A 23,012-nucleotide genomic window follows, 5' to 3' on the forward strand; every position below is an offset into this window, starting at 1 on the left:
CGGACCAGCCCCCTGGACCCAGCCTGGCCGCGCTGCCCAGAGACCGGGGAAGACACCTGTGCTTGGAGCCAGCCAGCGGGGCATGGCGGGGACTTGCCCTCGGCAGCCTCTGCCAAATGGGAGGCAGCACGGGGCACAGCCATGCCCACCTTGTACTCCCTCCCCCACTCCTAACATTTGAGGTTGCCTAATAAACCCTGGGTCTGGCCGTGTGGGGGCCGGACCCAGACCAGCCATGCACTCTGACCACCCCCAGCAGCTCGGCGTGACGCCAGGGCCGGGCCAGACACTCCTCACCCGCCCCCCTGGCCTGGACACCGCCTTCCTCCCGTCAGCTGAGGTGGACACGACCTGAGTGACCTGGTTGGGGTACGGCCAAGACCAGGGCTCAGCCCGCCAGTGATGGAAGAGCGGCAGCCCCCACCCCAGTGCACCGAGTCCCGCCCCAGCAACCTGCTCATCCACAGCCCTGCTCCAGACACACTCGGCTCCAGTTAACCGACAACACTTTATAATTTATTTTTTCTTTTCTACATCCTGCTCCGCAGCCTCCTTGGCCCTCTTCGCCCGGATGCCAAAGAGCCGGGCGTTGGCGCGGGCCATGCGAAGGCTGGCGAAGGCCTTGAAGCTCTTCTCCTCGTCTGTGATGGGCCTGGCCTTCTCCTTCTTGTACACCTGCGGGGGGGGGGGCACGGGGGTCAATGCCTGTCCGCCCCCAGGCCAAGGACCAGCTGCCCCAGCAGGGGGGGGGCCGCGGGGTGGACAGACAGGTCCCTTGGGGGGAGGGGGCCCAGCAGACCCCACCCCCCCAGGCTTACATTGCGGATGCGCATGACGGGTCCTGTCAGCTGCGTGGCCAACTTCAGCTCTTCGGCCTGTGTGTCCAAGAGAAGGGGTCAGGGGGCTCCGCTCACCCCGAAGCCCCCAGGCGGCCCTGCGCGCCCGCCGGGTGTGTGCAGAGCCGCCGCCCCCTAGGAAACGCCGGGGCACCACGGGGGCTCTGAGCTTCCCCAGAAACACCGTCACCCCGCCGCCCGCCGCACTCACAGAGCTGTCCCCCTTCTTGGGCGCCGCGGGCTTCCTGGGGAAGAGGATCAGCTTGGAGCGGTACTCCTTGAGCCGCTGCACGTTGGCCTGCAGGGCCTCGGTGGACTTGTTCCGCCGGCGGGGGTCCACGGAGATGCCGATGGTCCGCGCCACCTTCTTGTGGATGCCGGCCACCTGCGGACGGGCCGGGTCAGGCGGCGCGCGCGCCCGCGCCCGAGCCCCGGGGCGCGCGCGCGGCCGTCAGCCGAGGGTTCGAGGCTGTCATCACGGCGGGCAGCGATTCCGGAGACGGTCATCACGCGGCCGCGGCGGGGGGGGGGGGCGCGCGGCGCGGGGGACACTCACCCGCAGCTCCTCCAGGCTGAAGCCGCGGCCGGCGCGCACCTTGGTGTGGTAGCGCACGGTGGGGCAGCGCACGATGGGCCGGATCGGGCCGGACGCGGGGCGCGGGGCGATGCGGCGCGCCTTGGCCTGCCGGGCCTTGCGCCTGCGGATCTTGCGCGCCGGCTGGTTGAACCACGTGGCCACGCGGCGCTGCCAGTCCTTGTGGAAGTGCGGCTTCAGGATCATGCCGTTCCGGCTGGGCGCCATGGCTGCGGCCTACGGGCCTGCGGGCGAGGGGCGGACAGTCAGGGCCGGGCCCGGCGGGGCGCGCCGCTCGCGGCCGAGAGGAGGCCGCGCCGCGGGCCCGGGACGCCTCCGCGCCGCGCAGGGGGCGCGGGCCGGCGCCGAAGCGGCGGATGGCGGCGGATGGCGGCGGATGGAGCCCATGGCGCCCGGCGCGAGCAGGCTCACCTCTCCGGGGGAGAACGGCCGGTGCAAAGGAACTGGCGCCGCAAAGCACGCTGGGGTCGTGGCGAGCCCGACCAATCCCAAGCGTCAGGGCGTCCCGGCCAATCACAGCCGGACCGGGCGGAAGTGACGCGCACACTCCCGGCCGCCCTCGCGGCCCGGCGCAGACATGGCGGCGCCCATGGCGGCGCCCGTGCCGTTCCAAGCGGGGGCGCGCGTCCGGGCAGGGCCGCCGGGGCGTCGCCCCCTTCGCGGGGTTTGTTCCCCGCGCGGGGACGTGCGCGCCCGGCCTCGGTGGCGGCCGTGAGCCGGGCCGGCAGCCACCAGCCGCCTTCCGCGCGGGGACGCCGGCCCGGGGACACTCCCCGGCGGCCGCTCGCGCCCCCCGCCCCCCGCCCCGGCTTCCTCCAGGGACGCCCGCGCTGCAGAGCGTCACGCCACAAAGCGAGACTGGGGAGCCCCGTGTCCCGCGCCGAGCGCCTGGCCGGTGACAGCGCTGGGCCGAGACACGCAGCTTTAGGAAACCGGGGGGGCTCGGAGGAACCCCAAGGGCACGACCATGCAGGCAGCCTAGAAGAAGGCGGAGAACGGCCTCGGGAAGCGCCCTGAGCCTGGGGGAGGCTCCACCCGGCTCTGAACAGGCCTGTGCTCACGTAGCGGCCAGGCCCCCGTCGCTGCGCAGCTGCTGGCAGACCAAGCCCCCTCCCCAGACCTGTTAGCGCGCTCTACCTGTGAGGCACTTAGACAAAGGTCGGTCACCCAACAGGTCGCTAAGGAAACGGCCATGGCCTTGGCGCGAGCTCATTTTGGGACCGGGCAGGTTGCTGGACCTGTTCCTTCCATGAAGCAGGAGGAGCTGTCCTCACCAACCCCCACTCCTCTCAAAGCCACCCTGTTGCAGGTGTGAGGGGTGCTGGCGGTTCCTCCGGGCTGAGTGTGGAAGAGACAAACCCAGTCAACCAAATGCCACTGCAGAGGGAGGGCAGCAGCAAGTAACAAGGCAGGGAGTATCACCCGCGTGGAGTCATGCCAGGGTGGGGCACCTCGGGTCAACCTGCTCTGGGAGGAGGGGTTCACACAGCACAAAGGGAGATGTTCCAGTCACAGCATTTATTACAAAGTGCAAACAGAGCTCTGGCAGGGAAAAAAAAAACAGGCGTGCGAACAGCTCGGCAGGCCAGTGGCAGCTGGGTCTGGTCCCCAGCCCTGGGCTGTCTGTGCCCTCGTGAACAGCAGGCCAGGGCTGGTGGCCCAAGGGCCCCGTCATCCTGAAGCTATCAGGCCACTCAGGCTGCAGCACAAGCCCCCCGGCACCCATACACCAGGAGCAGAGAACCTGGGATGAGCCTGGCAGCCTCCTGTGGGGCACCTTTTGGGAGCCCAACTCCCAAAGACTGTGAGTCCCGAGGCAGGAGTGAGGACAGGCTCCCGGAAGCCTTGCAGCAGGACTGGTGAGGACTGCGCAGAGGCGTCCATCTCAGATGAAGATGCCAGAACAGCCCCCGGGCCAGATGGTACCATGTCCCCATGGTGCAGTCCAGGAGATCAGCTGCTCGGTCAGGATGGCTCCTCTCTGAGGCGTGGCTGCGGAGGCGCGGGCTCCTCCTCCCCAGCATCTGGCTCTGCATCACTCCACCTCTGTGGCGTGATCATCTTCTTGGGCCCGTGCGGTGGAGGTCCAATGAGGGCCTCGATGTCCTCGTAGTTTATCACTTCTTTCTCCAGCAGGGCGTGTGCCAGCTGGGGGCCAGACAGGTAGTGTGACCCCACAGAGGCACATACCAGCCTCTGGAGAGCAACCCCCCAGGTGAAGGCCCAGCTCGCAGGCCGAGGACCAGCAAAGAAACAGCCCGTCTTGAGCTGGCGGTGCCACCGTAGCCACCAGCTGGCATCTCCTGCCTCCCTCTCCAAAATGCTCGTTTCGCCAATTTCAACTGCTTCTACAAACTAGCCCTGCGTGTAGTGGGGGAGGGAGTGGCCTCAGAGTGGTTGTGGAGAGCTGAGGGTCCTGGGAGCCACCGCACCAGTGGTCACTGTGGGGGTGCTGGCCATGAGGGCTGCTGCTCCAGCATGTCTGCGTGTGACACCCCACCTGACGGCTGCCCTGCCTGGACCCTCAGCTGGGAGCAGCCACATGTCAGCTGGAGGCATACGTAGCCCAGGCAGTACAGGGAGCCACCGTCCCCACAGCAGCGTCGGTGGGATGTGAGCACCAGAGCTGCCTGTGCAAAGTCCCCGAGGCTGTCGGGGTGGTCAGGCCGGCACACACACCTCCCTCCTGGCAGGGCAGCGGCCCCACGCTGTGGAATAGGAGGAAGTGGCCAGTGTTACCCACATCAGAGATCTGCCACTTCTCTGTAAATGTAAAACTGTCGCAAACCTTAAACCTTATTCTTGAAACTCCAGAAAAAGAAAAATTTTTTTAGAAAAACCCAGGTTGGGAAAGGATTAAACAAAATAGAGAAAACGTCAGTAATTCTGCTGAAGGTAGGCCAGGAGGCTCCTCCGATGGAAGCAACTGGCTTGATGTGTCCGAAACAGAGCTAAGAGAAGTGGGTGGGGGGTGGGGGGAGTGGGGCAGAGGCCCCGTGCACGGCTGTGTGTGTCCTAGTGCTAGGATGGGCCGGTGCTCGCAGGCCCAGGAGACTCACTCACCGCCTGGAGCTTGTCCAGGTTGTCCCGCAGCACCTGTTCCGTGTGCCTGTACGCCTTCGCCACCAGCAGCCGCGCCTCCTGTGCAGACGGGACAGGCCACGCTTACACCTGGCACAGCCGCCCGGGAACCTGCCGTGGGCCTTGGGCCACAGGCAGGGCCCAGCTGCCCGTGATGCCTGCTCACAGCCCCCCACGCACGCCCGAGGCCCTCACGTGGTCCATCATCTGCTGCAGGCCCTGGCTGAAGGGGCGCCGTCCGATGCCTGGGAGGCCCTCCTGGGCATCAGGGAAGGAGACAGGCCCGATGCGGGGTGCCATGCCGTGCTGCTTCACCATGGAGTAGGCGATGCGGGTGACCTTCCTCAGGTCGTCCTGTGCCCCTGCATGTGGCACAAGAGGGAGGGTTTCAGTGCTGCCGGAGCCTGCTCACACCCTCTCGGCCCCCAGGCACACGTGGGCCTGACAGCCGTGGATGTGGCGTGCCCACCATGTGTCTGGACGTTCAGGGTTGCCTGGCCCCCGTCTGAGAGCCCGCTGGCCATGGTGCCCCGGGGATCCACTCCTGCGCTAAGGAGCCCCGCGGGCCAGGCTCACCAGAGGTGACCTCATTGAAGGAGATGGCCTCAGCGGCACGGCCACCCAGGGCCATGCACATGCGCTGGAAGAGCTGTTCCCTGCTGAGGAGGCGCTGGTCTCTCGGCAGTATCTGCGCGAAGCCCAGTGCGGCATTGGTGCGCGGCGCGATGGAGACCTGCAGGCGGGCAGAGCCGTCAGCAGGACAGGGCTCGGGCCAAGGGGGGTGCACGGGGGGCCCTGCACTCCCGCGACAGGGGCAGGATGCCCAGGGGAGCCGTCCTGGAGTGCTAGCCACCCCCCCCAAGGCCAGCCGTGCACCCTGTGCCCACGGCCACAGCCATAGATGGGCTCAGGATGGAGGTGGGGCCCACAGCAGCGCTGGGAGTGGCCCACGCAGGAGCCTGAGGCGGGGGCAGCAGAGGGGCCGGGGAGCCCAGAGCTCACTGCAGGTGCAGGCCTGAGACACCCCCAGCACGAGCCCCGGGCACCCCAGGCCTCAGCGAGCAGCAGACTCCAAGGGAGGGGCTTTGCCTCCTGCTTTCTTTAATGGATTGACCTTGAAACGTGAAAATCCTAAGAAGAACCCCCAAATTGTGAGAGGTACACACTGTGATTCACGCTGATCCTCCGAGCTGCTACGGTCAAGCCTCACCCCCTTCCTGCGCACCTGGAGCACGGCCACGCGGGCGCAGGCCTGGCCCAGACGCACCTTCATCACGGCCTCCGTGTGCTCCAGCAGCCAGCCCACCAGGGCGTGGCCCGACTCATGGAAGGCCACCACCCTCTGCTCTTCCTTCGAGAGGATCTTGCTCTTCTTGGCAGTGCCTGAGAACAGCAGAGGCCCTGAGGTGGTGCGGCTCCCTTCCTGGGCCCGCACGCTCACCCCAGGCCACAGGCCCTGGCACACTCTGGCCTACGCTGCTTCTAGGCGAAGCCGCCATATTTTAGGCGAAGGGAAGCCAGCCACGCTGCACACAGCTCTGCCCCCGCCCCGCCGAGCCCAACACACCAGCGATGACGCGCTCCACCGCGTGCTCGAAGCTGGATGTGTGCACGGACGTGTGTCCCTCGCGGGCTGCATGCAAGGCTGCCTCGTTGCAGATGTTGGCAATGTCGGCGCCTGTGGGCACAGGGCATGGGCTCCGCGTCCTCAGGCTGAGGGAGACCCAGGAGCCCGGGACTGTGTGGGCGGCACCACTGCCCCTGGCCAGCCCAGGCACCGGCCTCCTCTGTCCACCCGCCTGTGTGGCTTCGTGTGCCAAAGCGGCCCTTTGCAAGCACAGCGGGAGGCAGGGACTAGGGGTTCTCTGACAGCTGACAGTGGGTTCTTCAGGACGTTTACAAAAAAACAGCAAGGAAGGAACGTGGTGGGGGAAGGGGCCGTGTTTACACCCCTTTAAAGTAAGAGCCATGGGGCCCTCCCCGGTGGCTCAGGGGTTGAGTCTCAGCGCTATCACCAGCCACTGCGGCCTGTGTGCGAGCCCGGCCAGGGAGCGACCCACAGGGCACAGCAGACCTCTCCTGACTCCCCGCTGCTCCCCTCGGCAGTGTTGCAGCGGATCTGCCTATTTTGCTCCCCCCTCTGTCTCTGGGGGGGCCTTTCACCCCCGTCCCTCTGGCCTGTACCCCAGCTCTTATTACAGAAATTAATAAATAAAATCCTTAAAGTGAAGACATAAATAGAGTAAGAGCCATCGGGGCGGCAGCCCAGAGTGTCCCCTGATTGGGTCAAGAGCCGAGCCGGCTGTTCCAGGACGGGCGCCCAGCACTGTGCAGGGCAGGGATGGACACACTGCCCCTGCCCGCTGTGCCAGCCCCCGCCCGCCAGCGCGAGGGCTGCAGCCTTGGTACCGCTGAAGCCGGGGGTCAGCTCCGCCAGGCGCTGTGAGTAGAAGCTGCTGGGCCGCGTCAGCTTCAGGCTCTTCAGGTGCTGCTCGAAGATTTCCCGCCGCTCCTGCCAGACACGTGCGCGTGACCAGACGGACGCGCCGGAAAGCCCCGCGCGTCACCGGCTTGTTGGTCACGCTGGCCCGTGAGGAGCGTTTCAGGCAGGCAAAGGGGGCAACGCGCGTGGTGGGTCTTCTGTGGAGACTGACCCTCCCGGCCCCGTGCCCTGCAGGGGAGGGCGGCGCACCCCAGCCCCGCTGCTGACCCAGGAACACCGGGGCGCCGTCAGGCCCGCGCCGACCCCTGCCCACGCTGGGTCCCCCGGCTCACCGCGGTACCAGAGGCGCGGCTCACACGAGGGCGCCTGGCCCCAGCAGAGCCCGGCGCAGAGAGGGACGCCTGGTGTCCCCTGGCTTGGATGTCAAAGAATTGGCTACGAAACTCGGCCAGACCCGCCCCTGCAGCCCGCTGCCCCGGACGGAGAGGAAAACAACAGGAGCCGGAGCAGGCGCGGGGGGGCGGGGGAGCCCGCAGAGGCCGGGCCCGCGGGGACAGGGCGGACCAGGCACACTGACCTGCAGCGTCGGGAGGTCGATGAAGACGTGCCGGTCCAGTCGGCCGGGCCTCAGCAGAGCGTTGTCCAAAATGTCGGCGCGGTTGGTGGACGCCAGGACAATGACGTGGTCGGTGGTGCCCATTCCTGCGGGACAGCAGGGGTCGGGTGGGGGCTGCGGGCAGGGGCCCAGCGAGGTGTCCCCGCAGCGGGAGGAGCAGGTGGGACGGCCTCCCGCTGCATCCACAGGCTGTGTTCCTGAAGGACACGCCCCGGACTTGCCAGGACTGCCCACCCCCAAGGGCTGCCCCCAGTCCCCCGGGACTGACCGACCTCCTGAGCCATGGGGCAGATGCCACCGCAACGGCCCAAACGACCCCCGGTCCCCAGAAACGGCCCCAGACCCCAGAGGGGCAGCAGGGACAGGCACCTCGTCCTTGCCCTGCACTGGGAAGAGGCGGCGGGAAGGCCACCCTGCCGAGTCCCGGGCGCGGCGCGCAGAGGGCACCGGACGATGTCTCAGAGCAGCCCAAGTCCTGGCTTCCCTCTCCTGGTGCCGCCGCCGCCCACCATGCTCCAGCACGGAGCCCAGCCTCTCCCAGGCAGCGGCCGCTGGAGGCAGGAAGTGCGCTGTGCCGACAGGACGGTCCAGGATGGCCACCCGGGGCCAGCACCCAGCCTCAGATGGACGGCCCTTCCCAGCAGGCGGCGTGAGCTCTGGGGCCGCATCCAGGGGCGACACAAAGCCACGGAGTGTGTCTAGTCTTTCAGGAACTGCCCGACTGTCCTGACAGCAGCTGCCCAGGCCATACCTGGGAGGATGAGGCGGCCCGGGCGCCCCACACGAGTGTGCGCTCCCAGAGCAGCAGCAGTTCTGGTGCATCCGGACCACCTGATTCGGAGTCATGGGAAACACCAAAGAAGCAGAACAGCCGCGACGACCATGGCCGGAGAGCGAGGCTGGGCCGTGCCCACCTGCCCCAGGACAGGTCCCGGCCCAGGGGGGCGCCGCACGGGGCGCGGGGCCAGCCCCAAGCCCGCCAGCTCCTCCCTCACGGCGCAGCACCCCACAAGGAGCACGAACAGGAAAAGCCAAAACCTCATCAAGAAACGAATCCCAACCGCGTGGCAGAATGAAGTGCAGGGGCCACGGAACCCCACTGGGGCTCCCACAACTCAGGAGCTTCTAGAAGCCGGACGGGGGTGGCCCATGACCTCCTCGCCGCCCGAGCCGGTCGGAGGCGCCTGCACGGGTGGATGGGGCTGAGCCGGCACAAGTGGGTGCCGGGTGCAGGCAGCCAGCAGGACGCCGCGGCCGGGAGGCGGGGCTCCTCTTCCCGGAGAAGCTTTCCCACGCCGGCCAGCTCCACCCGCCAGGAAACAAAGGCCCTCAGAGGCAGCTGCAGGCGCACAGCTCAGCCGGGCCTCGCACAAAAGGCCTTGTCCGCGGCGGGCCCAGCGCCACAAGCAGACCTGAGTCCCGGGTCCCGGGCGGAAGTGCCGCTGCGTGGAGCCCTGGCTCAGGAAAGTGCTAGCTGACCGCTGAGCCCCAGGGCCCCTGCAGAAGCTGCTGTCTCGCGGGGCGAGAGCAGGGCCAGCAAAAAGACGTGCTCACACTGGGGCCAGCTCCGGGGGGCCCTCCGTGGCTCCCGTCCACAGCAGCCTCGGCGCACGCACCAGAGCCACAGCGGAGAGAAAGGGCTGGCGCGGCCCCCCCACCCCCGGCCTCTCCAGGAGCTGAGGCCCCGCGTCCGACAGGTGGGGCTGCCAGCTCTGCAATCTCCCACAGGCGGCGCTCCCCATCTGCCCAGCGCCCGCAGGCGGCCGTCTCCCAGGGACAGCTGGGAGCCTCTGCTAAGCCAGAGCTTCCGTGGGCAGAGGCTCCAGATGACACAGAGCTCAGCAGGGCCCACCACCGGGCCCCCCCATCGCCCCCTGCGATGCCAGTGCTACAAAGAGCCGGCCAGAAGCCCCGGCCAGGGCAGCAGACGAGGCCATGTGACAACAGCCCAGCGTCCTGCCCCATCTCGCGGCAGGGGCCCCACGGCCAGCCCAAGGCTTCGGGTCGGGGCTGGGGGCCAGCACCACTGCCTCCCTGGCTGCTCGTGTCCTGGCTCTCCCTTCACTTTCGCCTTGAATCTCTTTACACCTAAGCCGTGTCCTTCGGGGGCGGGAGGGCAGCGCTCCGGAGCTGATCGTCTGGCAGGGCGGCCGGGCGGTCCCCGTGTGCACAGCCCTTGCTGGTGGAGGAGACCGTGGCTGTGCCCTGCCAGCCCACCCCACGGAGGCCGCCGGGCACTGACCGTCCATCTCCACCAGCAGCTGGTTCAGGGTCTGCTCCTCCTCGGTGTTGGAGAAGCCAGACATGGTGGTGGAGCGCTTCTTGCCCACCGCGTCGATCTCGTCGATGTACACGATGCAGGGAGCCCGCGCCCGGGCTTCCTTGAAGAGGCTCCGCACGCGGGCGGCGCCGAGGCCTGTGGGCACCGGGAGGATGGCCAGTCGGTCAGTGGCTGCAGCCGCCGGCAGAGGGCCCTGGGGACACGCCTGGAAGGCCCTGAGAGGACGCCCGCCCCTACTGAACACCCCACTTCCCCGCTCTGGATGCCCCATCCTCTGTCCCGTGGCGGTGGCAGGCCCGCGACGCCCACCTCCAATGACCTCCACGAACTCCGGGCCGGCCATCGCCAGGAAGGGCACCTGGGCCTCTGTGGCCACCGCCTTGGCCAGCAGCGTCTTCCCGCAGCCAGGAGGGCCGAGCAGCAGCGCGCCCTTCGGGACCTTGGCGCCCAGCTGGAGGAAGCGCTCTGGGCTCTGGAAGGAGGGGCTCCCGTGAGGCTGCTTGCTGCCTGCGGAGCCGCCCCTGCGGGTGGGGGACAGGAGGTGCTGGGCCAGGAGTAGGTCCCGTGTGGGTCCAGGCGCGGCCGACAGGGACTCTGGCCTCCCGGGCTAAGGGCAGTGCTGCGGCTGCCCCCATCCGCCCGACGGCGCTCACCTTCAGGTAATCCACAAACTCCTTGACCTCGAGTTTGGCCTCGTGCATCCCCGCCACATCCTTGAAGCTGACTCCTTTCCCCGTCCTGCCGTCCACAATTGTGAAGCGAGCCATTTTAAGCTGGTTCTGGGCAGAAAACAGAAAGGGCAGGGGTCAGAGGGCGGAGTAGAGCAAGGTCCCCCTCCCAGCGCGGACGCAGACGCGCTGGGGAGGCTGAGTCCAGTCCTTACGGCTGGAAAGCTGCCTGGCGTCCAGGAACCTCCCTTACAAAATCAAAAAGCTCCCTCAACAAGTGAGGCCATTTAAGTCTCCCAAACAGCCTCCTTTTCCTTCGTGACATCTCCCACCAGTTTCTTTCCCAATTGCAACGAGCAAGGCCTGGCGCTCAGCTCCAGACTGTCGGGGCAGGACAGTCACAGGCAGCCCGGGAGACGAGGTGGTGCCGGCACAGGGCCAGGCTGCCCTCGATGCAGGCCATGCACCCCGCAGTGGGAGTGGGGTGCAGGACCCCAACAGCCAAGGTGGCGTGGAGACAGGCCGCCCCACGAGGAGGGTCTCCAGCCCCAGTTTGAAGGGGTCACGGTCCTGGGGGCCTCGGAGGCCCAGGCACACACGACCAGCGGGGATGGCTCCCACCCTGCGGCTGCAGGTTTGCAAGGGGCACGGCGGTGGCTCTTTAAAGATGGCCTTTGACACTTCTCAGCGTCTCAGCTAGCAGGGGAAGCTGACGCCAGCCAGCACTGAGAACGGCTGGTAAGCCACAGAGAGGGGCTGCGGCGGCAGAGTCACCCCCAGGCCAGTCACCACCCCCCGGGCCAGTGAGGGGAAGCCCCAGACAGGCCCTAATCCCCAGTTCTGCAGGACAGGGACGGGACAACTTACGAAAGCGCCAAACGCTCCTTCCCGTCCCGTCATCCCTGTCAGACGGAAGACATACCACAGCACGGCCAGGCCCACGGCCGTCATCCCCAAGGCGTAGAGAGCACTGGCGGGAGAGGAGCAGAATCAGGGCCTGAAGGCGCTGCCCAGGCACTCACAGCACCGAGAAGGGTGCCCACTGTGCACCTGTGCGGGCTGCAGTGCCAGGCCAAGAGCATGGAGGCGCCCGGTGAGCCCAGAGATGTCTGGAGCCGTGGTGAAGAGCACGCCCCAGATGGGCTTCCCTGTCCCCACCCGCGTGTGCAAACGGGAGGCCACAGTCCCCGAGGTCTGGCCCTGCCCAGACCCAGGAGCCGCTTCCGACCGCATAGGAACCTGCACCCTGCCCCCCGCGGGCTCCCACAGGCCTAGCAGCGCTCACCACCCCAGGACAGGAAGGGGCTGCTGGGACCCAGGCCCGTGGCCGCCTCCGCCGTGGCTGGCCCGGCCGTGCCAGACAACAGGAGGGTGGCCGGGGGACTGGTGCCGCCTGCCCAGCGCGGCCTCCCACCCGGCCCTCATCCCCATGCCTGCCGCTGCAGGCCAGCGGCTGCGCCTGTCTCGGGCCGCGGGCAGCCCACATCACGCCCGGGGGGCGCCAACGTACTTTCCAAAGAAGCCCGTGCGCTTGTAGGACACGGGGATCCGGTCCCTGCCCTCGATGTTCAGCTCGTCCTCGGCTGCGCGCAGCTTTTCTTCAAATTTGTCGATGTTCGCGACCTGCATCCGGTACATCAGGGCCAGTCGCTGCGGCAGAGAGCACTGTAAGTCGGGGGCGGGCGGACGGGCCTGGACAGGTGCCCCCCCCCCCCCCCCCCCCCCGCACAGGCGTCCCACCGGGAGGTGCGCTGCAGGGCATGGGGCGGGGGGTGCGTGTTTGAATATCCTCCCCCGCGGAGAACAGCACTGGTGGGGTCTGGCCGCCCGGAAGGGAGACCAACAGGTCAGAGTCTGGGCGTCCCGCTGCCGTCCCCAGGAGAGGGGCATGAGGGCCGCCCCAAGCAGGCATGGCAGCCGAGGCACCTCCCCCACAGCCTGGCCCTGAGCTCCAGACGCCAACACGGCCAGGCAGGAGTCAGCGCCAGGTTTCCCGGGGGCTTCCTCCAGGCTTCCTGGAGACACAGCCTGGGCCCCCTGGATCCCCTGTGGGGAGCCGAACACTCCCCTCCCCTCCACACACGCAGCCTGAGCCCCCGGCCCCCGCCACGCCCACTCACGGGCCGCCCGAACACCACGGCTCCGGGGTGCAGGTAGACCTCCACCACGTCGCTCTCGGGCACCACCTGCACCCGCTGCACCTCGCCCTTGGCCAGCATCTCGTGCACGAAGTCGTTCCAGGAGATGCTGCCGCCGCCGGAGCTGAGCGCATTGAGCAGGCTCATGACCACGGCGACCACCAGCAGGGTGCGCAGCCGCTCGCGGTACATCTGGTCCTCCCGCTCCTTGCGCCGCCTCCCCTCTGCAGGTGCAGGGGTCAGTCAGATGGGGCCGCCACCGGGGCCCACGCCCCAGCAGCCGCCCTGAGGGTGCCCCATTCCCACAGGTCCGCCTCCGGGCAACCTGCCCCAGCGGTCCCAACCCCGTCTCCCAGGCCCCCTGCCCAGGCTCCACGCCCCCAGGAGCGCCTCAGGGCTTCACCCCAGACCCTCTGGGAGAGCCAGATGTGGGCGCAGGGCCCGCGGCAGCCCTGAGGGGGCAGGCGAGGAGGCATAGCGGTCAGGCTGTCCACCCAAGGCATGGAGAGTGCTGGCCACTCGTCAGGAGACGGCCACACAGACCTTCTGACCGCTGGCCCAGCACGGCCAGCAGGAAGCGCTGCCACAGCTGGGGCACCTCACGCCTGGGGCCCAGCAGCCGCTGCTTTGGCCAGAGGTGCCCCCCCCACCCCTGGCCAGCGTGCACACCCGGGCAGCCCACGGCAGGAGCGCCCGCCCTCGCCCCCTCAGCCTGGGCCACTCATCTGGGAAAGGCCTCGCAGGTGCCAGAGAGCCTGCAGGGAAAGTCTGCCCTGGGGGCTGGGAGCAGGCGGGAAAGAGGCTCAGAGAAAGAATGGGGAGCAGCCGCCTCCCCATGAACTCCCCAGGCAGCGCAGGCCGGGCCCCGGGGAGTCCTTTCTGGCCTAGTCTTCGCCCAGAGAGACCGTTCGCGTGTCAGGACGGGGACATTTCCAGCCTCCTCCTAGTGCTTCCGCACTGTGTCTGTCTGCACGAGCGTCAGGCCGCCTCCCCTGTGCCAGGGCGACCTGGATGGATCTGTCGTTGGCCACCCCAGCCTCCCAGGGCCGCCCAAGATCCTGCACTTTCCGGCGATGCACGCACCTGCTCCGGCACCGCCCGAGGCGACACCTGGCCCAGACGCCGCACACGCCCAGGCGGAACCCACGGGAACGGAGCCCCAGAACAGCACAGCCCCCATCTAACACCAGGGACCTGTCAACGGGGGACGTCGCGGCCACCACCGCAGCACTCCGGAGCCAGAGCACTGCCCGAGTCCGTGCCGAGTGTGACGGGGGTGGCGCCGCGCCTGCAGTCGGGCCCGGGGCTCAGTGGCTGCCTTGGTGGGACGTGTGGGGTGAAGGTGTGGCCCGCAGACCAGCCGCAGATGCCCGGCACAGGAGCGAGGGCCCAGAGTCAGCAAGCAGCTGGCCAGGAAGCCATCTGGGCCCCCCAGGATGGGACTGGGAGCTGTCTGCTGAGGGGCTGCACCAAAAAGGAGCCTCCATCGACCCAGGGTGACATCTGGGTTGGAGAGGCACAGCCCTTCTGAGCCTGGCCCCCAAAAATACCCTCCCCAGGTCTCCACCTGGGCTCCCGCGCCCTCGCACCTCAGTCAGCACCCGGGCTCCACCAGGGACCGCCCACTGGGCAGGGCAGGCGCTGCCAGGGCAGAGATCGGCCCTCCCCCAGCAGACACACCCTGCCTCGGGCAGCCGGCACCACTAGTGGCAGGCCCGCAAACACCCTATTTCCCACACCTTCACCCCATTACCCCAATCTCCAGAGCAGGCAAGAGAGCTGACCTCCGGGGCGCCTCAGCCGCCCAGGGTAGCCAAGAGAGCGGTGGGGCAGGGAGTCGGCTGGTAAAGGGGCTGAGCCAGGCAGCCCCGCCTCCTTCCTGCCTTTGGACAGGACTGGAGCCTCTGAAGGGTGGCGGGCAGGGCTCCAGCCACAGCAGCGCGGGTGAGAGTTGGGAGTGCTTCTCAGGCGAGAAGCCTGCTGCCAGGCACACCCCACTCCCGAGACACCGGCTGGGACAGGGATGCCGCAGGCCGTGCGGGCAGCGCCACCAGGGACCCCGGCCGCACCTTCGTCGTCCTCAGGCGCCCTCCCCTTGGGTTTGTCGCCGTCCTTTGTCTTCTGCTGCATCCTTGAGGTCTTGAAATAGTAGGTGGCACCTGCAAGGGCCAGGCAGTGCTGAGCACTCGGTTCGGCAACTGCAGGGCCAGTCAGGACAGGTGCACCTCCTGCACGACCAGACCAAGACAGAAATTGCCCAGAGAGCCCTGCCCAGCACTCGGGGTCCGAGCTGCCCACCCCAGGGCAGCACTTGCTGATGGTGGAGCCATGAACTGCTTCCACGCACGTTGGCCGCTGTGACGGAATGAATGTGAGGGAACGCGTGCAAACTGGGAAAGATCACACGTCTGCTGGAGAACAACCCTGTGCTCTGCAGGCTCCGTGAAGCCGAGGGCTCTGTATCAGCGGGGCCTGGCAGCGCCGTCTCTGGCCCACAGGGCATGGCACCACTGCTCAGAGCCAGCGTGTCCCCGTCCTGCACACACTTGTACGTGCTGGGGCAGGAGCCACCTTGATGAGCCTGTGGTGTGTGTGCCTTGGGTGCGGTGGGCTCTAGGGGAACACAGATGGCAGGGGTGCCCCTGGGCATTACAGGCCTCCTGACCGCGTGTGGCATGGATCACATATGGCCGCCCAACTGCTTCAAGTCCATGAGGAGTGGGAGGGTCTACCTCTTCCTATCCCCACTGGGCGAAGCAAGAGCAAAATGCCTGGTGGCCATGCCAAGGGCCTCTGACGCGAGGTCAAGAGAGGTGGGAGGACGGCTCAGGGTCTCACGAGACAGTGCAGGCCCGTGTCCCAGAGAATTATGTACAGGAGGTTTGGAGCTGCCTGTGGGATGTAAGACACGGAGAGCCGCTGTGTGGCCCTCGCTGAGCACTCCCGGCGTCGGCCGGGTAATACCGAGACAAGACACGTTTTCAAGCGGCCTGGTTATTACTCTGCACCACAAGCTTTTAAAAAATGATGTCTGAAAACAAACATAAATGACCTACTCGGGCCTTAAACAATCACGTGTTAGGTGAACTTCATTTCAGGGCAACCAAGGAACCCCAACAAGATTAACTGAGGACCTTGAACCGACTTCATCTCTCAGTCCGTTGTCAAGGCAGCAACGGGACCCTAGTTTTTTCACAAATGCCATGGCCTCTGCCACCTCTCTCGGCATTACACACCTAAAAGCTTCCAGGAGCGGAGTGGATGCTGGACGAGATGTGGTTTCAACAATGATCCGCGGAGCCCTTCAAACACAGGAGTCAGCAGCTGCATCTGCAGACTCTGAAGGAAAACAAAAAAGCAACACAGCGGCCCAGTCGCCGACACCGCGGCCCTCGAGCGCGACGCCGCCTCTGAGCATGACGGCGGTTTTCACAGAACATCGCAGGAAAGAGACAAGAACGACAAAGCGAGCGGGCGCGCGGAAGGCAGCGTGAGCGCGCCCTGAAGTGTTTCGTCTTCCAGCGCCGACGTCCAGCCCGTCCAGCCCGCGGCTTTCCATCCGCGCCAGGACGTCGTTTCTTTTTATTTTTCATGTTCCCTTCGCTCTCCGGCTGCTGCCAGGGGAGGAACACGCGGCCGGCGCCGTCTCCTCCCAGCAAGGGACGCGCCCGGCTTCGCGCCGCCCTGTGCACTCACTACCCGCCCCGCCTCGCGGGCCGGCGTCGTCCCGGGCGGCGGGGCCTGAGCGACGCGAGTCACCGCGCCGGGGGCGGGCAAAGGCCCTCGCGGCAGGGGCCGGGCGGGGGCGGGCGCCCGCTCAGCGCAGGGTGTCGGCGAGCGGCCCCTCGGCCTCTGCCTCGCAGCGTCCGTCGAGCCCCGGCCGCGCTCGCGAGGCCTCACTCGGCACGCGCCGGCCCCCGCGGAAGGCGCCGGCCAGAGCCGGGCGCGGGGCCCGGCCGCGGCCGACCACGGGGGGAAGCCGGGGCGCGGGGGGCTCCGCGCCCCAGGGGACGCCCCCGGGGCGCCCGCGACGAGCCGCCGGCCACGCGGCGCTGGGAGCGGCCCCCGGACGGGCCGCCGGGGTGGACCCGGGCGGCGCCCGCGGCGGCGTTACCTGTGGGGCTCGGCCGGCACCCCCGGCGACACCCAGCGGAGGCCCGTGGGCTAAGCGCCACCGCCTCCTCCCGGCCCCGGCGGGGAGGCCCGGGCTCCCGCCCCAGCAGGGGGCCCGCAGGCGCCCGGGCCCGGGGCCCCGACCGAGGGCGCGCAGCAGCAACATGGCGGCGGCCATGGCGGCCGGAAACTGCGCCTGCGCGGTCGGGCGGCGGCCGCGCGCCTGCGCCGTGGGGGGGGGGTCTCCCGCGCCTGCGCCGTGGGGGGGTCTCCCGCGCCTGCGCCGTGGGGGCCTCCGCGGCCCCGCCGTCCGCGCCGGCGGGTCCCGGGTCGCGGCGCCGCTGGGGCGCGCGGCCGTTGGCGGGGCCCCTGCGGGGTGCGGCCGCCGCGGGGGCCGGCGGGGCCGGCGGGCGGGAGCAGGTCCCTGGGCGCAGCCCGCGGGGCTGGCCCGGCGGGGGCGGGAGTTCGGCCGACGCCGGCCCCTCGCCCCGGGCGTCCCTCCGGCGGGCGGGCCGGACCCTCCCGGGGCTCCGGAGACCAGCGCGGCCCCCGCCCCTGCGCCCCGAGTGCCGGGCTCGCGCCCCGCGCGCGCGACCACCCCCAGGCGCCCACCCCGGGGGGGGTCGGGCCACAGCTCCGGCCCCGGGGCGCCCCGAGCTCCCGGCGACGCGTGGCTCGGACCCGCCTTGGGGACCCGCCTGGGGACGCGCCCGGTGGCCGGACTCGTGCCGTGCGCCGTCGGGGGGGGCGCGACAGGGCGAGTGGGGGCCTGTCGGCCGAGGTGCTGGCCGCAGCGGCGGCGCAGATGCCCCTCCCGCCTCCCGCGGGCCTGTGCCCGCTCGACTTGTGCGGCCCGGCCCCCCGCTGGAAAGCGTCCTGAGACCGGTGCCCGGCTCCTGGCCCGCGCCCGGGCAGCACCCCTCTCCCTGCTGCACCCCTCTCCCTGCTGTGCTGTCAGGCCCCGGGCCTGTCCTTCCCGGTTTCCCCGCCTCTGCCTGCGCTGCCCGAGATAGATCACCCGGGCCTGCGCTGCTGCTTAAAATAAAGCTGGGGTGGGGTGGGGGCAGCTGGCGCAGGGGCTAAAGACACAGCGCTATCAAGCTGCCAGCCTCTGCAGCGTGAGTGGGATCCCCGGCCTGCCAGGGCGCTACCCACGTGGCGCAGCAGACCCCCCCTGTCTCCCCGCTGCTCCCCTCAGCAGTGGATTTCACTCAGTCTGCCTGTTCTGTTCCCTGCTCCATCTCTGGGGAGTCCTCTCACCCCCCCCCAACCTCTGGCCTGCACCCGGGTTCTTATATGTATAAATTAAAAATAAATAAATAAATGTTTTGCAGTCCTTTCCCAGCTGAGACATCACGAACTCTGCAGACAGCTTGGGGGTTGGTTCTAACCCTTACTGGGCTCTGCATTGACCAGCCTGTTGTTCACCCAGAACAGGGGCTGCACTCAGTGTTCCTAGGAGCTAATTTCCAGAGAGGGTCTCATGGCCAAGCCTCCTGGTCTCCACTTGGAGCTGCAGAAGGGGGCAGTGCCACTGAGATGGCCGCCAGCAATATTCCCGGCCAGCCACTCTCCAGAAGGGGGCTGGGCAGTGCGTGTCCTGGTGTCTGCTCAGCCGTGAGCACCGAGGTGTGCATATGGGAGCACCGGGTTCAGCTCCCCATTAGCAGGCTCCCTGCTTGCTGCAGGCCAGTGCAGGCCATATGCACAGACTTCAGGCAAAGGCTTTGGGAAGACTTAGGAGACCTTTTTCTGTTCTTCACTTGCAGTGTTTCTGGCTGGATCTGTGATACACTGGCTGAACAGAACGCATCTGGTGCTTAGACTTTAAGGACACATCAAAATGGGATGCGACGGGGCCTCCCCGGTGGCGCAGCGGTTGAGCGCTGGGTTGCGAAGCTGCCCGCAGCCTCTGCGCCGGTTCGATCCCCGGCTGCTCCCCGGCCACCGGCGAGGGTCCCACGTGGCGCGCAGACCTCTCCTGCCGCCCGCTGCTCCCCTCAGCAGTGTCCTTCGGTCCTTCTGCCTGCTCTGCTCCCCGCTCTAGCTCTGGTGAATTCTCTCACCCTCCCGCGCTTCTGACTGTTCCCAGTGCTTGTATAAATAAATACATAAATCTTTAGGGAAAAAAAAAAAGGGGCTGGGGAACAAAAAATGTAGTGAGGCATTTTAAAAATCAGGGGGGGCTTGGTGGTTCAGGTAAGGCGCCCCAAGAACACCTGAACCTTGGTCACGCTTCACTTCCCTGTGCCCCGCCCCGTGCAGCTACTGCAGCCCGTGGGAAGGATTGGCTGTGAAACCAGTCGGGCTTCACCTCCTGTGGCCAAGGACGCTGTGAGCTGGGGTTCACCCGGGGCAGGGGCTAGGCCTGCCGGGCCAAGTCCAGATGGTAGTTCTTTGACCCTTCCTGGGGGCAGACAGGAAGGTGCGGGATGAGGCTGGCCTGCCCTGGCTCCGGTGGCCACAGTGCCTAAAACAAGTGGGCGGGGCGGGGAGGGGGGCAGGGTAGCCTCACTTAGCAGGGGACCCCCATCCCCAGCAGACTCCTGGCAGTCCCTCTGTGGGGGGAGGGGCAGCAGGCTTCACCAGGATTTCTCTGGCTTGTGTTCCTTCAGCAGCTGGCTGCTTGGGGCTGCGGGTAACCCAGGCCTACGGGCCTCTGGCCGGACTTGGTTTTGTCCACAGCTCCTAGATCCGTGCCTGGCCATTGGCAGGCCTGGACTCGAAGTCTGCAGGGTGGCCCTGGAGCTCTGGGGGGCCGAGAGCCACGGGGCCTCCCAGCGCGGGACCTGGAGCATCAGGCCTCCTGGGAACGCTCTGCGGATGGGCGCGGCTCTGGACAGCAGGTGCAGGCGGCCGGGTCTCACCGCCTCGGGGCGTTGGGCCGCCCAGGTACCGCCAGCAGGACGGCCTTTAGGGACGGCCGCCAGGAGCCTGCGACTGTGATACTTCGTCTGCCCCACGGCGTGTGGAAAGCTAGTGTCCTTTCCACTCGGAACAGGGAGCTGGGAGCTGCGCCGGCTCTGGCTGCCCCTCGGAGCCCTGGCGGAGCAGGCGCTCTCCGCGCGTCCGCCCCCTGCCCGCGCCCGCCCGCCCGCCCCCTGCCCGCGCCCGCCCGCCCGCCCCTGGCCCTCGGGCCGCTCCTGAGCGCTCTGCTAGAGGCACTGGCGCCCCCGCCCGCGAGGCCCAGCCTGCCCCTGGGTCCCCCCCCGCCCCCCAATCCACCGTCACCCACGCGGAGTCGCGAAGACTTAACTCCGCGAGACTCGGCCTCAGGCTCTGCAGCCCGAAGCCGCCCCCGCTGCGGGCCCTCGCGGCCGGCGCTGACCTCATCGGCCACTGGCCCCGGGAACCCCGGGCCGCGTCTCCAGCCCCCCGGGGTGCAGGCCCCTCCCTCGGGGTCCCTCAGACTTCGCGAGGGGGTCTTCCCGCCCCGCCGGGGGCCCGGGCCCGGGGCGCAGCCCGGCCTCCTCGCCGCCCACCGCTCAAAGGTCGTGGCGCCCGCGCACCAGGCGGCCGGGCGCCCCTCCTCAGCGCCGGGCGCCCCGACCCCTCCCGCGGGGCGCGGCGCCGCCCGGCCCCGAAGCCGCGATGGCAGGAGCGGGAAAGCCCTTTCCGCCCTTTTATTCCCGCGACCGCCCGGACGCGCCCCGCCGCGGCCCCCAGGAGGCCGCTCCGCGCCCCTCGTCGGTCTCGGGGCGAGCGCAGGACCGCGTCTTCCAGCCCGGCCGGGCGGGGCCCGCTCCCCGTGCGGTCTGGCCGCGGGCGCGAGGGGCCCGGGGGCGGGGCAGGCCCGAGGCGCGGCCGCCCGCACTGGCCGGGGCGGCCCCGAGACCACCAGGGGCGCCCGCGCCCGCGCCCCCGCCCCGCCCGCGCCCCCGCCCGCGCCCCCGCCCCGCCCGCGCTGCCAGCGCCCGTCGCGGCCGGCATGACAACCCCAGCGTCACGTCCGAGAGGAGCCCCGCCCCTCCGCGACGCAGGGAGCCAATCCGGAGACGCGCTGCCCAGCGCCCGGGCGCCTGACGCAAGACCCGACCAATCCGCGCGGTCGTCCCCTCCGCCCCGCCTCCCACCGTCGCGGAAGCGTCCGCCCCGAGGGCGCCCCTTCACCTCGCGGCGCACTTCCTCTCCGACGCCGTGACGTGCACGGCGCCGCCGGAGCGGCGGGCCAATGGCGGCGGCTGATACGGCGGGCCAATGGGCGGCGGCGTCTCATGCGGCGGGCCCGTCGCCGCCGCCGCCGGGTCCTGGAGCCAGAGGCCGCCCGAGCCGGAGCGCGATGGAGCGAGGGCCCCAGGCGGGGAGGCGCCGCCGCCGAGCCCGCGGCCCGACGCCCGCCCAGTGAGCCCGCGCCCGCCGCCGCGGCGCCGCCGCGCCCCAGCGGCCCGCCTCGCGCCGGCCGCGCCGCCCTCGGAGCCGCGCCGCCGCCGCCGCCTTCCCGCCCGGGCCGCGCGGCCGGGAGCCGCGGCCGGGGTGCATGGCCGCGCCCGCGCCCCGCCGCTGAGCCGCCGCCGCCGGTGAGCGTCCCGGGCGGGCGGCGGGCGGCGGGCGGCGGCGGCGGGGCCTGCGGCCTGCCCGGGGCCGGGCCTCCGCGCGGGCCTCGTCGGGGCCGGGCTGCGGCGCGGGGCCCGCCGGCCCCGGGGTCCTGGGGGCGAGGGGCCCGGGGTCGGGGTCGGGGTCGGGGCCGGGCGGGCCTGAGGGGCGGGGGGGGGGCCGGGGCCTGCGCGGGCTCCCGGGTCCCGGCGGCCGTGGGGGCGCCGCGGCCGGCTCCGGGGCCCGGCGGGGCGCGGGCGGCGGGCGGGCGGCGGGGCCGGGCCGGGGGTTGCGGTGGTTGCTCCGGCGCCTGCTGCGCCCGCCCCGGCGGGAGCGCGCGGCCGGGCCGGGCCGGGCCGGGCCGGGCCGGGCCGGGGGCGGGCGGAGCGGCGGCCGCCGCGGCCTCCGGGAACCATCGCGGCCCGATTTCCGTTCCCCATTTCATCATCCGCGGCCGCCGCCGCACATGGGCCGCCGGCGCCCACCTCCGCGGCGCGCGGGCCCCGGGCCGTTTTCTCCAGGCGGGCGCGGGCCCTGGCGGCCGTCGGCCCGGGGCGCCCCGTTCTCGGCGGAGAAAGCGGATTTCGGGCGGCGAGGGGCGTCCGGCGGGCTCCAGCGCGGGCCGCGGAGCCGGTGTCGCGGCGCCCGCGGGGGCGAACAGACATCACCGGGCACAGCCGCCTGCGCGAACCGGGCCGCTGGAAGTCGCTATTTCTGGCGTCTGGAGCCCCGTGGACGGCACCGTTCGGACGTTTCTCCGTCAGAGCCCCCGGAGGGTCTGTTGGGTGCCTTCGGGATCGTGGCCTCCCCGGCGCTGGGCATGGCCGGCGGGCCCGGCGGCCCGTGTGTGTTTTGGGGAAGGATTGCACAAGGCCCGCAGGTTGCTTTGAAGCTCGCTTAGGAGAGAGAGACGGGCTTGCCCAACTCGGGTTGTGACCCTTGACTCGGGTCATCTGGGCGCCGGCCCTCCCCCGCCGCATTCAGCTGTGCTCCGAGTTGCAGCTCGGGGTCCGCGTGTCCTCTGATAGGCCGGCCGCCTCAATGGAGGGCAGGGGAGGAACAAAGGCCTGTGGCTGTGACATTTTTCTGTGTTCTTTGTGCTTGTCTCAATCATTAAAACGCTACCCCCAAATATGGCTGAATTGCACCCAAATTTGAAACTTGCGGAAGCGTTTTTGTTCTAAATTAAAATGTGCAGAACAAAATTTACCAGAAGTTCACTTACACAAAGGCGTGGCCCGGTCCCCACGCCTGCAGCTCCTACCCCGAGTCCGTGCTCTGGGTGTTGTCTGACAGCCTCTGCGGGCCAGCCGCGGTCACTCCTCGGCCACCCGCCTTTCGCATCTGACCAGACGGGCTGCCCGGCACCGGTGGCGGACGCGTCCACTGTGATTACAGTCTTGATTCAGTGATGAGTAGAACTTTCTACCAATCGAGCTAAGAAACGCTGCCGTGGGAGCCTCTCGCAGAGCACTATGTGCTGCGGGGCTGCGCGCGAGTCTGACGTGGTGAGGCTGTCGCCAGCCATCCGAGGAGGGTACTTTGCATATGGGCAGTGAGCCCGTCATCAATTAAATGACATAATTAGAGAGTGTCAGCAAATGCTGGTGTGGAGCGTAATCTGCACTTGTTGCCAAAATAAGTGTTTTGATCTGTCTGTTCTTCCTGCCTAAGTCCCTTCATCCCTCCGATGGTGAGCGGAGCCGTT

At 69.0% G+C, this 23,012-nt stretch overlaps 2 protein-coding genes across 2 annotated transcripts; both read right to left on the minus strand.

Annotated features, from left to right (window-relative positions):
- Positions 1–505: 505 nt before the first annotated feature.
- Positions 506–1,864, minus strand: RPL13 (ribosomal protein L13). The gene is made up of 5 exons (XM_084256577.1): positions 1,843–1,864; positions 1,393–1,655; positions 1,048–1,221; positions 819–875; positions 506–675 (listed from the first exon to the last, which is right to left on the minus strand). Exons 2-5 carry the CDS (start codon positions 1,636–1,638, stop codon positions 517–519), a joined length of 636 nt encoding a protein of 211 aa, XP_084112703.1. The 5' UTR covers positions 1,639–1,655; positions 1,843–1,864; the 3' UTR covers positions 506–516.
- Positions 1,865–2,883: 1,019 nt separating this feature from the next.
- SPG7 (SPG7 matrix AAA peptidase subunit, paraplegin) lies at positions 2,884–16,949 on the minus strand (the record flags this gene model as incomplete). Its single annotated transcript, XM_084257086.1, has 17 exons — positions 2,884–3,579; positions 4,495–4,572; positions 4,708–4,874; positions 5,089–5,245; positions 5,780–5,895; positions 6,080–6,190; positions 6,922–7,024; positions 7,533–7,657; positions 9,814–9,987; positions 10,162–10,324; positions 10,506–10,631; positions 11,388–11,490; positions 12,031–12,170; positions 12,641–12,882; positions 14,728–14,817; positions 15,895–15,997; positions 16,773–16,949. 17 exons carry the CDS (start codon positions 16,947–16,949, stop codon positions 3,397–3,399), a joined length of 2,358 nt encoding a protein of 785 aa, XP_084113212.1. The 3' UTR covers positions 2,884–3,396.
- Between the last annotated feature and the right edge of the window lie 6,063 nt (positions 16,950–23,012).

This window comes from Talpa europaea, assembly GCF_964194135.1.
Source record: "Talpa europaea genome assembly, chromosome: 16".
In the NCBI taxonomy this organism is placed as follows: domain Eukaryota; kingdom Metazoa; phylum Chordata; class Mammalia; order Eulipotyphla; family Talpidae; genus Talpa; species Talpa europaea.